Source organism: Onychomys torridus, chromosome 8, assembly GCF_903995425.1.
Source record: "Onychomys torridus chromosome 8, mOncTor1.1, whole genome shotgun sequence".
In the NCBI taxonomy this organism is placed as follows: Eukaryota; Metazoa; Chordata; class Mammalia; order Rodentia; family Cricetidae; genus Onychomys; species Onychomys torridus.
The window spans coordinates 51,171,297-51,184,573 of NC_050450.1; the positions used below are offsets into that span (position 1 = coordinate 51,171,297).

The 13,277-nt window shown below is 43.5% G+C and overlaps 1 protein-coding gene across 1 annotated transcript in view; it reads left to right on the forward strand.

Annotated features, from left to right (window-relative positions):
• LOC118588676 (Golgi apparatus membrane protein TVP23 homolog B-like) overlaps positions 1-13,277 on the forward strand; it is a 39,781-nt gene that overhangs the window by 12,950 nt on the left and 13,554 nt on the right. The window contains 1 exon segment of the mRNA XM_036195238.1: positions 6,055-6,159. Coding sequence (XP_036051131.1) covers positions 6,055-6,159 — 105 coding nt within the window.

Genomic DNA, 13,277 nt, shown 5'->3' on the forward strand with positions numbered 1-13,277 from the left:
GTTTATGAGTGTTTTGCCTGCATGTGTGTCTATGCACCACATTTGTGCCTGGCGCCTGCAGAAGCTAGCTGAGGGCATTGGATCCCGAGACTGGAGCTATAGATGGTGGTGAGCCATCGTGTGGGTGCTAGGAATCGAACCCTGGCTCACTGAGTCATCTTCCAGCCCCTTATAGCTCTCCAAATGATGGTTGAAATCGAGGTTTACAGTGGGATAATGAAGTAGTTATGGTTACAGGTTTGGTTAAATGTCTTGGAAAAGTCCGCCAGGTCTCTGTGTGAATCCCCTCAGTGAGGTTTAGCTTAGTAGCAATGTTAGAGAGGACAGTGGATCTCAAAATCCAGCACGCCATGGCAAACAGCTCAGGATGGTTGGGTTTCTCCTGGGAGGCATCTTATTCAGCAGATATGGGCATGGTGTCATGGTTCACATTTCTGACAAATTGGTGTCTGAGAATCACACCGAGTCACTGAATTGAGAGGCAAAGAGACTTGCTCAAGAGTGGAGAGCCTGAGGGCTGCCTTTGTTCCAGAAATTCATTCTTTTCTTCATTTTACTTCACACTTTCCCTTTATAGGAGATAAGAAGGAGAAAGAAATAGTCTTTTTAACTTACACTTGTTTATTGGTGTGTGTACACATACACAAATACATGGTGGTGGGGCATGTGTGTGCAAGGGCACGATATGGAGGTCAGAGGACAACTTTGGTTCTCTCCTTTCCTCATGTGGGTCATGAGGATCAAATTGAGTTCATTCAGGTTAGTGACAAAGCACCTTTATATGCCGAACCATCTTACAGGGACGTGTTTTTCATTGTCAGATTTTTGCATGGTTCCATGCTATGGTCCATTTGTTGTATATGCTTTTAGTATTGTAGGATTTTCTTTTTGTTTGTTTTGTTTTGTTTTTGAGACAATGTCTCACTATGTACCCTTGGCTGGCCTGGAACTTGCTATGTAGACCAGGCTGGCCTTGAACTCATAGAGATCTGCCTGCTTATACCTCCTGAGAGTTGGGATTAGTGGTGTGTGTGTCACTACACCCGTCTGTGATGGCTTTTAGTTTTAATGTATTAGTCTTTCCCCTTATAGTTTTCGGTGTTTTAAGTTGGGAGGGACTTTGCTATTGAACCTTGGGCCTGGTATGATATTAATGTTATATCTCATGAAATCTGGTGACACTTTGCTTATGAGCTGGATGATGGTTTTCTTCTATATTGTGTCCAAGTTTTAAGCATGAAAATAATAACAATAAGGTGTTGAAAATCATGTCATGTAGAAACTAGCACTGCTACAAATGCAGTATTTTCCTAGGTCTGGTACTATGAGTTCCATGGTTATGTGAAGTGAAATAATGTTGATATTAAGGAGGTTTTTTTTTCTCTGTTGCAGAACTCTGGGGAATGGTCAGACTTCATGAGTAAAGATGGAGCTTATGTGCCATGGACTCCAGGGACGACAGAAAAGATTCTTGATGTTCAGAGCTTAGTCTGTGTGGGCTGAGTGGGGTGTTGTGTTGATCTTGTCACTTAAAAACTTAATTTAAAAGAAGGAAACCTGGTTTCATCTTAAGCCATATGAGGTTAGAAAGTATGGTGTTAACTGGAGGCAGAGTCAGAGTTTGCTGATGGTGTATGTGTGTATAGACAGTCCTGTGACAGCAACATGTCCTAAGTTTGTGTGTTGTTCACATGATGGATCTTTGCATTTTGATCCACAGAATGTAGGAAGAGGCCAAAGTCTGTCTTGCCTTTGTGTTTGCAGAAATTTTCTGTACATTGTTCTTAGAGGTAAGTTTTGATTCAGTGTAAGGGTGAACATGTTAGTTTATGTATGAATTAGAAACAGTTACTAATTTTAAATTGTTTTCTATGGTGAGATTCCTTATCTTGGACTTATGCAAGCAAGTAAAAGCCAAATTAGGACAGTTGTGTTAACTGATTTCTAAAATTTTGTTTTTACTTGGTAATAAGTCGTTTATTCAAGGTCCATTTGATGTAAGTGGATATTTGTAGATATGTGGTAGACACCCAGGTGCTATTGCTGCTGTGTTTCTTTTGTGGCCATAAGTTACTCTGGAACCATCTAAAATCTCTTAGTGGTTGTTAGGTTAATGAAATATTACCTTTTAATAAGAATATTATTCTTATGTAATAATGGGAGTAATTGTTTAAATACTGGGCATAATAAATGCCTATGAAACATTGTATGAATCTATTTTTTTCTTATTATAATGGGGATATTGTAAATCACACATTTGTATTAAGAATATTTCCTAAGACAAAGCAATATGCTATAGACTAAACCAAATGTAAACTATTGTAGGCAGCTGAATTCTTTTGTATCTACTGTAAATTTTGTTGGAATCTTCAGATTATGTTGTGAATACATTTGTCCACTGCTGACGTTTTTAAAATATCTTGTTTATTGAACAAGGGTCTTTATTAGACTGTAGCTTGGCAGGTGCATAACTTTATATTTATATAAAACTGCAGTTTACAAAGCATTAGGTGTGTGGTCCTGTTTAATCATGGCATTTGTGACATCTTTGAGGAAAATGACCTTTGGCTGTTAATGTGCTTAAGGAGACACTACCACAGGAGCATCTGTAGACTCTAAAGCAGGACAAGGCTGTTTTGGGATGCAATACATACTTCAAAGGCTGCTTCTTCCTTTGGATGCGTTCATTGAGTGCTTGTTGGCCGTTTGGCTTCCCTCCATCTGTTACGCCACTTGATGAGGCAGCTGGTACTTACTAAAGATAGATTTGTACTTGATCAGGGGCTTGGGAAGCTGACTGGATCTGTTGGGGTAACATGCTGTTGTTGAGCCTGGAATTCTAAACAAGTATGGATTTACTTTTGGATGATGCACGTGGCAGGGTCTACCACTTGCCCCACTTTAATTTTCTTCCTTCCCAGCTGGAGCATGGCAACCGATTCCTAAGTTTCATCAGTGAGACTTGGTGTGGCCATGGGACCAGGTTATGTCCGGTGAACACAGGCCAAGGGTGAAAAAGGAAAGGTGTGAACACCCTCATCCTCCTCATTTTCATTCTCCTGTCTGATGTTTCGAGAATTTCAGAAGATGGGAGCAGATGTCTGCCTCCTCCTGAGAACCCCAAGGACAAACTAAAGGGTGATTCCACCACAGTCCAGTGTGGTGAACCAGTGAGTTTATTAGGCTCACGTACACAGCATGCTTAATAAACCGCTGTACTTAATCATTGCATAACAGTTGAGCAATGGCCTGGGAGAGATTGCGGATAAGTAGTGTTTTCCTTGTATCTTACCTATCAGCGTAGGGCCCACTGAATGGAGCAGATGGTGCAGGAGGAATGAAATCATCGCCATGTCCCTCAGCCCCCGTGTCTGCTCCGACTCACATGTGAATAAAGGGATGGGTGTGTGTGTGTAGACGTGAAGGCACACTGACTGCACCACAGTGTGCATCATGCAGTCATTTGAGCCTTGCACTCTCAAGTGTTTAGTGATGTTCTTGCGTGAATTCTTTCACTTGCTTTTCCCACCACCCCAAGAGGGAGGATGGACCATTCATTATGTGCCATCTAACTTACAGATTCACAACCAAGGGTAAGCAAAGTAAAATAATCCACTGGAGGCTACTTGTGGAGACACAGTCCTCACCCAGTTCTCCATGTGTTGTTTCCTGGGCCCCTTGATTAGTGAGGTGTTGTCATTGTGGCTAAATGAAACTGGGGTGAAAGTGAGTGCTGGGTGTGGTGGTATTGTGTTCCCCAAAAAATTGTGCGCCCTAATAAATTTATCTAGGGTCAGAGAACAGGACGGCCATAATATTAAACATGAGGATAGGCAGTGGTAGCATACTCCTTTAATCCTAGCATTCCAGAGACAGAAATACCTCTGGATCTCTGAGTTCAAGGCCACATTAGAAACAGCCAGGCATGGTGACACATGCCTTTAATCCCAGAAATCCAGCCTTTAATCCCAGGGAGTGATGGCAGAAAGAAAGGCCACTGTTCAGGTGGGACCACAAAGTCTTTCATGGCTGAGGCCGACCATGTTCCATCTAAGCTTTGCATTTCCAGCCTTTGCTGTCACTCACAGGGGTGGGACCATGCTGCCAGGCCTTTCAGGTCTTTAAGAGAAATGGGGAATTTAAATCTGACCTTTAAGTACATATACATTAAATTGAAATTTAAAAGGGAGAAAACCACATACGAAACCAGATTGCATATACTTGCAGGTCAGATACAACTGAACTAACTTTGGCATAGTGTAATGATTTTCAGAGCATCACACTGGTGGGACTCACCCTGTATCGAAGCCTGGTGGCATTAATAAAGCAGAGTGGCTCCTGTGAAAGCTGGGATGGAGGGTCTCGGGCCACCTGTCAGGCCTCTCCACAGTTTTCAAACAGCTTCCTGGGTTGTTTGGAAGGGAGGGAAACCAGAGTTTATCCTGAGCTTCAAGGAAGACACTGATGGTTTGTCAAGCTGGTCAGTTCAGAGTAAAGCCCAGACTTTAATATTTTCTTATGAGAAATGAGAAACACTCCTTAAAAATCATTATTTTGTCCTTAGTAAGAAAGGAAGAGGAAACATCTCTCCAATGCTTTTTAGAGGATGGCATCACACATAATTTCTTCCCTTCTAGGGGCACGGTCCCCATGCTTTTCTGACAGCCATAAGGCCACTGTTACAGTGAGAAAGACATTTGTTTTAAGTTTGGAAAGAGGATTCCAGTCCTAGTGAAAAGAGGGCTCAGACATCACTGCTGACTTGGCTTCTACTTGATGAACATGGTGTGTCTGTCAGCCAGTTGCAAGGCAGTCTGGGAAGACAGTCATTTAGTAGGGATACCAATGCCCTTAATGAGAGATCTGTTAATAAGGAGCCAGGGTAGCAGAGGCTACATGTGGCCATATTCCTCCTGTGGATCTTTATGTAGAAGATGTCCGATGCTTCTTGGCTCTTAGCATTGTTCCTATAACAAAAAGTCCAAATAGCTTTTTATTCTGACAGTTTTTTTTTTTTAAAGATTTATTATGTGTAGCAGGAACCTTAGAAGGTCTTATTAATAAAATCAAACCTGAGGCCAGTTATTGGGGTGAACGATGGAAGATCAGAGAAGCAGAACAAGCCACAGCTTCCTCATCTCGGCAGTTCCTCAGCTGATCCTGTTTCCTCAGACTCAGCTTCTGAGTCCTCATCTGAATGAATCTCAGCTGAACTGTGCTGCTCCAAAGCCTAAAAGCTTAACAAGCCAAATGCTTCTAGTTTCTGGTCTTCACGCCTTATATATCTTTCTGTTTTTGCCATCACTACCTGGGATTAAAGGCTTACTTCTTGGGATTAAAGGTGAGTGTCACCATGCCTGGATGTTTCCAATGTGGCCTTGAACTCACAGAGATCCAGAGGGATCTTTGCCTCTGGAATGCTAGGATTAAAGGTGTGAGATACCACTGCCTAACCTCTATGTTTGCTATTGTAGCTGTTCTGTCTCTGACCCTAGGTAAGTTTATCAGGGTGCACAATATTTTGGGGAACACAATACCACCACAATTATGTATACAGCATATGTGACTGCAGGCCAGAAGAGGACACCAGATCTCATTACAGATGGTTGTGAGCCACTATGTGGTTGCTGGGAATTGAACTCAGGGCCTCTGGAAGAGCAGTCAGTGCTCTTAACCTCTGAGCCATCTCTCCAGCCCCCCAGCTTTTTTTTTTTTTTTTTTCTTTTAAGGAGCACAGTTAATTCATTTGAGTCCAAGCTGGTTAGATGGTTCTGTGACATGAAGGCTGCCTCCCTCTTTGTGTGTACTTCTGCTTTGACTTGGTTGAGGAGTTGGATTTGGACTCTGCATTGTTTCCCAGGAGATGGTGCCCCCTGGACAGGGCAAGCTGCAGATGCTAGTTACCTGTAGGACAGTTCTGTACAACAATGAATTATGCATCATAACTTCTGCATATTTATATACATGAAATCCTGTTTATGAGAGGAGCTGAAGCTGACCTGGTCCTAACAGCTGGACTGCCATGTTCTCATTTGACACTACACCACTTCGTAGACTGTCAGCCCTTGACGAGGCTACCTTGTCACTGATGGAGCAAGATGAGAAGGACAGCCCCTACTCAAAGAGCGTGGAACCAGGGTGCTATGCAAACCGCCAACGGTGACTGGACAGCCCCGCTGTAGCTCATGACTGATGCTGGTGTAGCACAGTCACAGCTTTAGTGTGCTTGCTCGGTTCTTCCTGCCTTCTAGATTAAAATGAACATCTTGGCCCAGAGTGGCCCATGCATGCTCTCTGGGGGCATCCAACCTGAGCAAAACTGATTCCTAGATCCCTCCTCTGATGATAGTGGAGTGAAATGGGGGGAAATTCATAGGTGTGGAAATTAAAACACATTCTGCTAAATGACCAGTGAAAGGAGGATTAGACTTGAAAAGAGGGCCTTAGCAAACCAAGACTCAGAGAAAGTACTGATAGCAGTGTGCTTCCTTGAAGAACAGGAAAACAGTCAAGACAATGAAACCCAGCTAAATGGATCAATGAAGCTGATAGTCTTTAACTAGATGGTGAGGCCAAAAAGGGAAGACTACAATTAAAACCAGCAGCAAAAGAGGCATGTCCCTGCCGACAGTGCTGAGCTGAGGTGACTACTGAGTCCTGTGTACATCTTGATGGAGTGTGGAGCATGTGCATCTGCCGTGGGGTTAGCTTGAGACGTAATCTTGTGCTTTCCCCAGCCCGTGTCTCGATTGTTCCCTCCACTCAGCATTCTTAGCAAGCAGGGGTGTTATGTTTAGTTAAATGTCACCGTGAAGACTGGATCCACATCTACATCCTAGGTGAGACTCTTTGAAAGTCATCACTGATTACAGAGAGGCAGGAAGTTGAGAGTCTTGTGGACTTGTGCTGGGGATAGTTCCTGAGAAATACATGAGAGAAGCCGGCAGTGATCACTGTTGGTGGTTGTGTAAGCAGATTGGGAAAGCATCCCTCAGATGGCTAGAGGCCAGAGCTGGGGAAATCCAGCCCCTAGGTGAGTGGCTCCCCTTGGGTTCTAATCTAATCCAGAACAAGGCACGGAGGTCCCAAATGGAGCGAAGCAGTCAGTTAGGGGAAAAGATGTGAATCTTAGTTTTTAGTTTCAAACTGCTCTAGGATACCTTTCTCTGTGGGCGGGTCCCTCTTTGTGTAACTTTCTTGTGGTCCACTAGATGGCAGTATACCAACATGAATGCTGTACGTGGACATGCTCAGTACTGCAGCAGCCCCCTTGCTGGGTTTACATGGGACGTGAGATAATACTTTGCCTTCAAAGGAGGCAGGGCTAAATCCATTCCTCCTGTTCTCCAGTTAATTAAAATCATTACTAATGGATGGCTAGATGCTGAGTGCCTAAGTGTGGCGGCAAAGTACCTGCTTGGGTAAGCATAGTGAAACACCCACATGTAGTGTCTGAAGCCTAGCGAGGTGCTTCAGACAGGCTCAGGAACCTGCATAGCTTGTGTCTTCTTCCTGATGGAGTCAAGTCCTCAGCAGGAAAGTGAGAAGGCTGGCTGGAGGGTCCACAGCTTTCCCGTGGTCACATTAGTAGAGACAGGTGAAGCTGGGACTTGCGGAAGGTAGGGGAGAGGCGACAAGCCTGGGAAGTTTAGGAAATGCTGGCTTGGAGGCTGGTGCATCACCACCAAGCAGAATGGAACCTTGGGACTGAGCCAAGGCTACAAAGTTAAAAGACATCTCTGTTATCAGAGCAGAAAATGTAACATTGTATGGTGTCTGTAACAAAAGTGTTAAACATTTCTAGTGCTAAGGAGCATGAAGATACATGGACAGAACTGAGGTTAAATGCCGGCTTCCTGTTTACAGCTGCTTGTTCATGAACTACAGAAGGGAGGTAGATGTTTACATTTTACAGTGGGGAAAACAGGCTAAGAGATGGCGGACATGATCAAAGGCCACAGAGTGGCTAGGATAGATGGATCTAAGATTCTGATCTGAACACGTCTGCCCCAGGCTTATACTGTTAAGCACCACATACAAGATCTCCTCAACCTATAGCACCCAGGACCTGCCTGTGCAGTCTCCTCACATCAGTCAGAGTTCCCCAGAGAAACACGTGTGAACCCAAAGAGGTTTTGATCAAGAGTTTGACTTTAATGATAATGGAAGTTGACAATATCAAAACTTGGAGGACGGGTGGTAGGCCAGCCTTGGGAGCTTGTCTGTTGCAGCCTCAAGCACAGCTCTCCCTCAGGAAAAGAAGTCTCTTGCCTTTAAGGCCTCCAGCTGGCCAGACCTACCCATACATTGTGGTAAAGCCCAGGCTGGCCTTGAGTTTGCGGCAAGCCTGCCTCAGCCTCCCAAATTCTAGGATTACAGGTATGAAGTACTATACCCTGTGGGGGTTCTCTTCCCCTCTCTGCCTGTCAGCCATCAGCCTTGGAGGGTAAAGAGGCAGAAGGGGCGACAGAAAGCTTTGTATGGGGCCCATGAGCACGAACGGAGACAGCCCTCTGGGAGACAGATATCAGTGAATCAGCTCAACTTCATTACAGAGTATGAGGAATATATAGGATTGGGGAGCGTGGGGGCAAACTCTAATTTGCATTATGTGGCGCACTCCTGCCATAAGGTTTAGGATGTGGCAGTCGGGTCCTACAGCAGAGACCCTAGCCCAAGTCTTCTAGCAGGGATCTGTGCCAGGGGTCAAGCTAAAGATGAATCAGGCATCTGGCTTAGAGACAGCTTTTAGATAAGGTCAGTCCTCCAGGCCCAGGGACATTCTCCAGATAAGGGCAGGTAGAGAACAGGAAGCCTTGCTGGGGAGGGAGGGAGTTTCCATGTTGCTGAGCTTAGAGAAAGCTGCCAGGCTGAAGACTGCAACCTCTAATCAGCCAACAATATATCCCAACAATGCTTAGCAGGTATTTCAAAGATGTTTACTATACACATAATACCTTCACAGTAACGCCCATTGTTGTTTGATTAGCCACACTATAGCAACATGGACACAGAAAGCGACATAGCATACCCTTCCAGGTGTCTGTAAGCACCGTAGCAGGGGTCCCCCTTGTTATCTCTGCATCGGTGCATAGCACACTGTACCTATTGGCATTCAACTAACAGCAGGTGTGTGCTACCTCATACCAACCTTGGTGAAGGCAAACATGTTCTCACCTGGGCTAGGCACAGGGTCTTCAGTGTGTCTAACTCATGCATTATGTTCTCTTGGGCCTCGTAGCACATGAGGACTTGTGTAGAAGCAGGTGGGGGAACATCCTTGGACAGCCATGTCTCTTATGATGAAAGCATGAAAGTTTCAAGCAACAGAACTAACCAAGGTTAGATCAGCATGTATAATTATGGATCTTAGCATGCCTGTAGCTGTGGTGTGCATCCTTCCGAGGTCAGGCTGTCTCTACTGAGTCAACAGATAGGGTTGTGGACAGTACCCACTTGGTAGAAATATACTTTGGAGAGCCTTCTGTTTTATGGCCAAGGCAACTCTTATAAAGGAATCATTTAAGTGAGGGCTTGCTTACAGTTTTAGAGGGTTAGTCATGATCATCATGGCAGGAAGTAGACAGCATGGTGCTAAAGCAGTAGCTGAGAGCTTTATACATCCTGATTTATGGGCAGAGAGAGAAAGAGGGAGAGAGAGAGATGCTGGGCCTGTAGGCTTCTGATACCTCAAACTCTATTACCAGTGACACACTTCCTCCAACAAGGCCTTACCACTTAATCCTTCCCAAACAGTTCCACTAACTTGAGACCAAGCGTTCAAACATACGAGCCTATGTTCTCACTACCATACTTTCTTAGGCACTATAAGAGCCAAAGTTAACCCGAAAGACTCACATGCCCAAGGTAACTTCCTGGAATGTTGGGAGTTGTTCTTGGAAAATAACAAAGCCATATGGGAAATATGATGGCCATGTGGTTTTGTCCTTAAGAAGCTCCTACAACACATATCTCATTGCCACTTACTGGGATTCTAGGGAGTGGACCTGGCCAAAGTCCATCTACCTGGCCAGTATTTAATAATCAAAGCTTGCCTCAGATTTGGCTCGGAAATGTGGAACTGGGTTTTCTATTGTGAATCTCAGGATTTGCACCTAATTACATACATCCTCCTCTGCATCAAAGAGAAAGACATCTCCTTATAGTTGATGAGTTTAAACACTGTGTCCTTTCTCTTTCTGGGATCACATCATATCAAAGTCCCCTAGAATCCATTTTTTACTCCTTTAGATTATATCTACACAGATCCTTCGGCAACCGAACACTTACCTGTGTACGGTAGTATAACCCGGGGCAGAGCTCAGCCTGTGGCTCATGCAGATTGCCTAATAAAGCAGAGAGAGCTCATGCTGAGATGCATTCCAGGAGGGCACTACTGTTCATAAGAAGTGCCATCTTGTAAAACATGTACAATAGATGGTGAAATAAGCCAGAGAGCTGGACAGTAGTGGTGCCCAACTTTAATCCACACACAGGAGGCAGAAGCAGGCAGATCTCTTGAGTTCCAGGCCAGCCTGGTCTTTAGAGTGGGTTCCAGGACAGCCAGGGCTATACTAACAAAGGAACAACAACAGTCTCCCCCCCGCCCCCCCCCCCCAAAAAAAAAACGAAGAAAGAAGCCAGAGACACATCAAGGAAGGTAATGCAAATTTTAAGGCCATTTTTGCTATCTCTAGGAGTAAAATGGAGAAAGGACACACCAAGTTACAGGAGCCATGTCTGCAAAGTGTAGGTTTAACAGGTACATGTACTCCTGTGCACAGATGCACACGTGCCTACTCCTCTCGGCTTCAACTAAAGGGAACACCTAGATGTTCTCGGAAAGTACCAGGCTCACTTCTGCACTGCTGTCCCGTGTGTACGGGACATGTCACAAGAATTAAAAATATTTCTTCTGGTCTGTAACTTCGCTTTCATCTTTGTTCAGTATGTCTTTAAATTTTTTCTATTACGGTTTAATTAACTCTGTGTGTACAGGCATGCATGAGTGTGTGTGTGTGTGTGTGTGTGTGTGTGTGTGTGTGTGTGGTGTGAGAGTGAATTTACCAATGTGCATGTGTGGTAATCAAAAGATGACTTCCAGGAGTCAGTTTCTCCTTCCACCATGTGAATTCCAGGTGTTGAACTTGGATCGTTAGACTTGATGGCAGCTGCCTTTGTCCATTGAGCCTGTCACCTGCCCTGGGTGTCTTAAGTAAGTTTTTAGAATGCAGCAAGACTGGTGGACTTTTTTTCTGACTTGGCGTTTCAGTATTAACTTAAAGCACTTTCCTAGATAATTACGATGTACTACATTTTCTTCCAAGTTAAAAAATGTTGCTTTTTCATTTATTCGACTTTTAAAATAGTCTAGGATTTACTTACATACAGAATGAAGCAGAGATCTCATTTTATCATTCCCCACACACAACTGTCTTCGTATGTTGTATGAATAGTGGTCATTACTAATTTGTGAGGCCATTCTGGTAATTTCCCAGTGTGCACGGGTCCATTTTTCTTATTTATTTAGAGGGGCATTTTATATATTCTAAATGTTAATTCTTTGCTGTTGATATATGTTGCAAATGTCTTGTCACTTTGAACTACTGATGAACATTGAGATTATCAGGCTCATATATTTATTTTATCTGTCATGTCTGGGAATCTCTTGCCCTAAGAATGTATTTCCCAACACCATGCCTGAAAGCTTCAAACTTCTGCCTGTAAACCTACCCAAACTGACTTGCTTTGGTTAACAGGATGTGAGTAGATACAGTTTGTGGTCCACACTCAATGACTGTATGGTTTATCCTTAGATTCCTTCCCTCAATATGAGAAGTACTTGCCCCAGGTGGCCACCGCTCCTTCAGTTTAGCTCAGAATATCAGAGATGCTGGGCGTGGAGGTGTATACCTTTAATCCCAGCACTAGGGAGGCCAAGACAGGTAGATCTTTGAGAGTTTGAGGCTGGCCTGTTCTAGATAGTGGGCTCCAGGATAGCCAGGACTACCTAGAGAGACCATATCTTAAAAATAATTAATATGAAAGAAACATAGAGTGGACCTGGATCTAACTTGAAACATTGTTGAGATTTGGGAGATACTTGTTACATAGCATCATAGCAGTAATATGGCTGGCTAACACAAGATCTGGTTTCTTTTTATGTTTCAGAAGGACAGTCAGTTGTTGAAGTATCCATTTTTCCCACATTGACTGCCTACTTTGACTCTGCCGCTCTGTCGCACATTTCCTGTTTATATGGGAGTCTGTTTCTGGATTTGCTTTTTCATTCTGTTTCTCTATTGGAACATCTATTATCAATGTAAATCAGTGTATATTTCTTTTAATTAAAATATTTTCAGACTTTTTTTTTTCAAGACAGGTTTCCCCTGACTGTCCTGGAATTCACTGTGTAGACCAGGCTGGCCTTGAACTCATAGAAATCTGCCTGCCTGCCTCCTGAGTGCTGGGATTAAAGGCCTGTTCTACCACTGCCCAGCTAAACTTATTTCAGATTTTAAAATTTTATGTATATGAGTTTTGCATGAATTTATGTATGTGTGTAATGTGTGTGCCCATGGAGGAGAGAAAAAGATTTCAGAGCCCTGGAACTAGAGTTATAGATAGTTGTGAGCTGCCATGTGGGTGCGGGGAACCAAACCCAGGTCCTCTGCACAAGCAGCCAGTGCTCTTAACTCCTGAGCCATCTCTCCAGCCTCCAGTGAAGGGTCATAATACTCAGTCCATAAGAAACATCCCTGAAGCTGGATCTTTAGGATATAATTATCATTTTGCATTCTCCTATATAAACTTTATAACCAACATTGTTAAAGACTAAAGAACCCTGGTGATTTCTTTCCTAATTCCATTGAAACTGTGTGAGTCGGTGGAAGGTCCCGTCTTTTGTAATATTGAACCTTCTGATTCATAAAAACCATGAATCTCTCATTCCCCAGTTTCTATTAATAATTAATTTTATCCACAAAGACTTTTCATCTCTTTGTTAGCCTTATTGTTGGCTTTTATTTATTTTGTTGTTATGATAGCATCTTTTACAATCCTATTGTCTATTTTCTCTCTTTTCCCTTTCTGAGTTAGGATCCTGATAGGTGACCTAGATTAGCTTCATGTTTGGGCTCCTCTTGCCTGAGGTAGTATACCTGCTGCCATACTCAGCTATAATCACATTCTCTTAATGTTGTAGATGTGTCCTTGGGATTTTTTTTTTTTATTGTTGTTAGTTTATTTTTTAGACAGGGTTTCTCTGTATAGCCCTG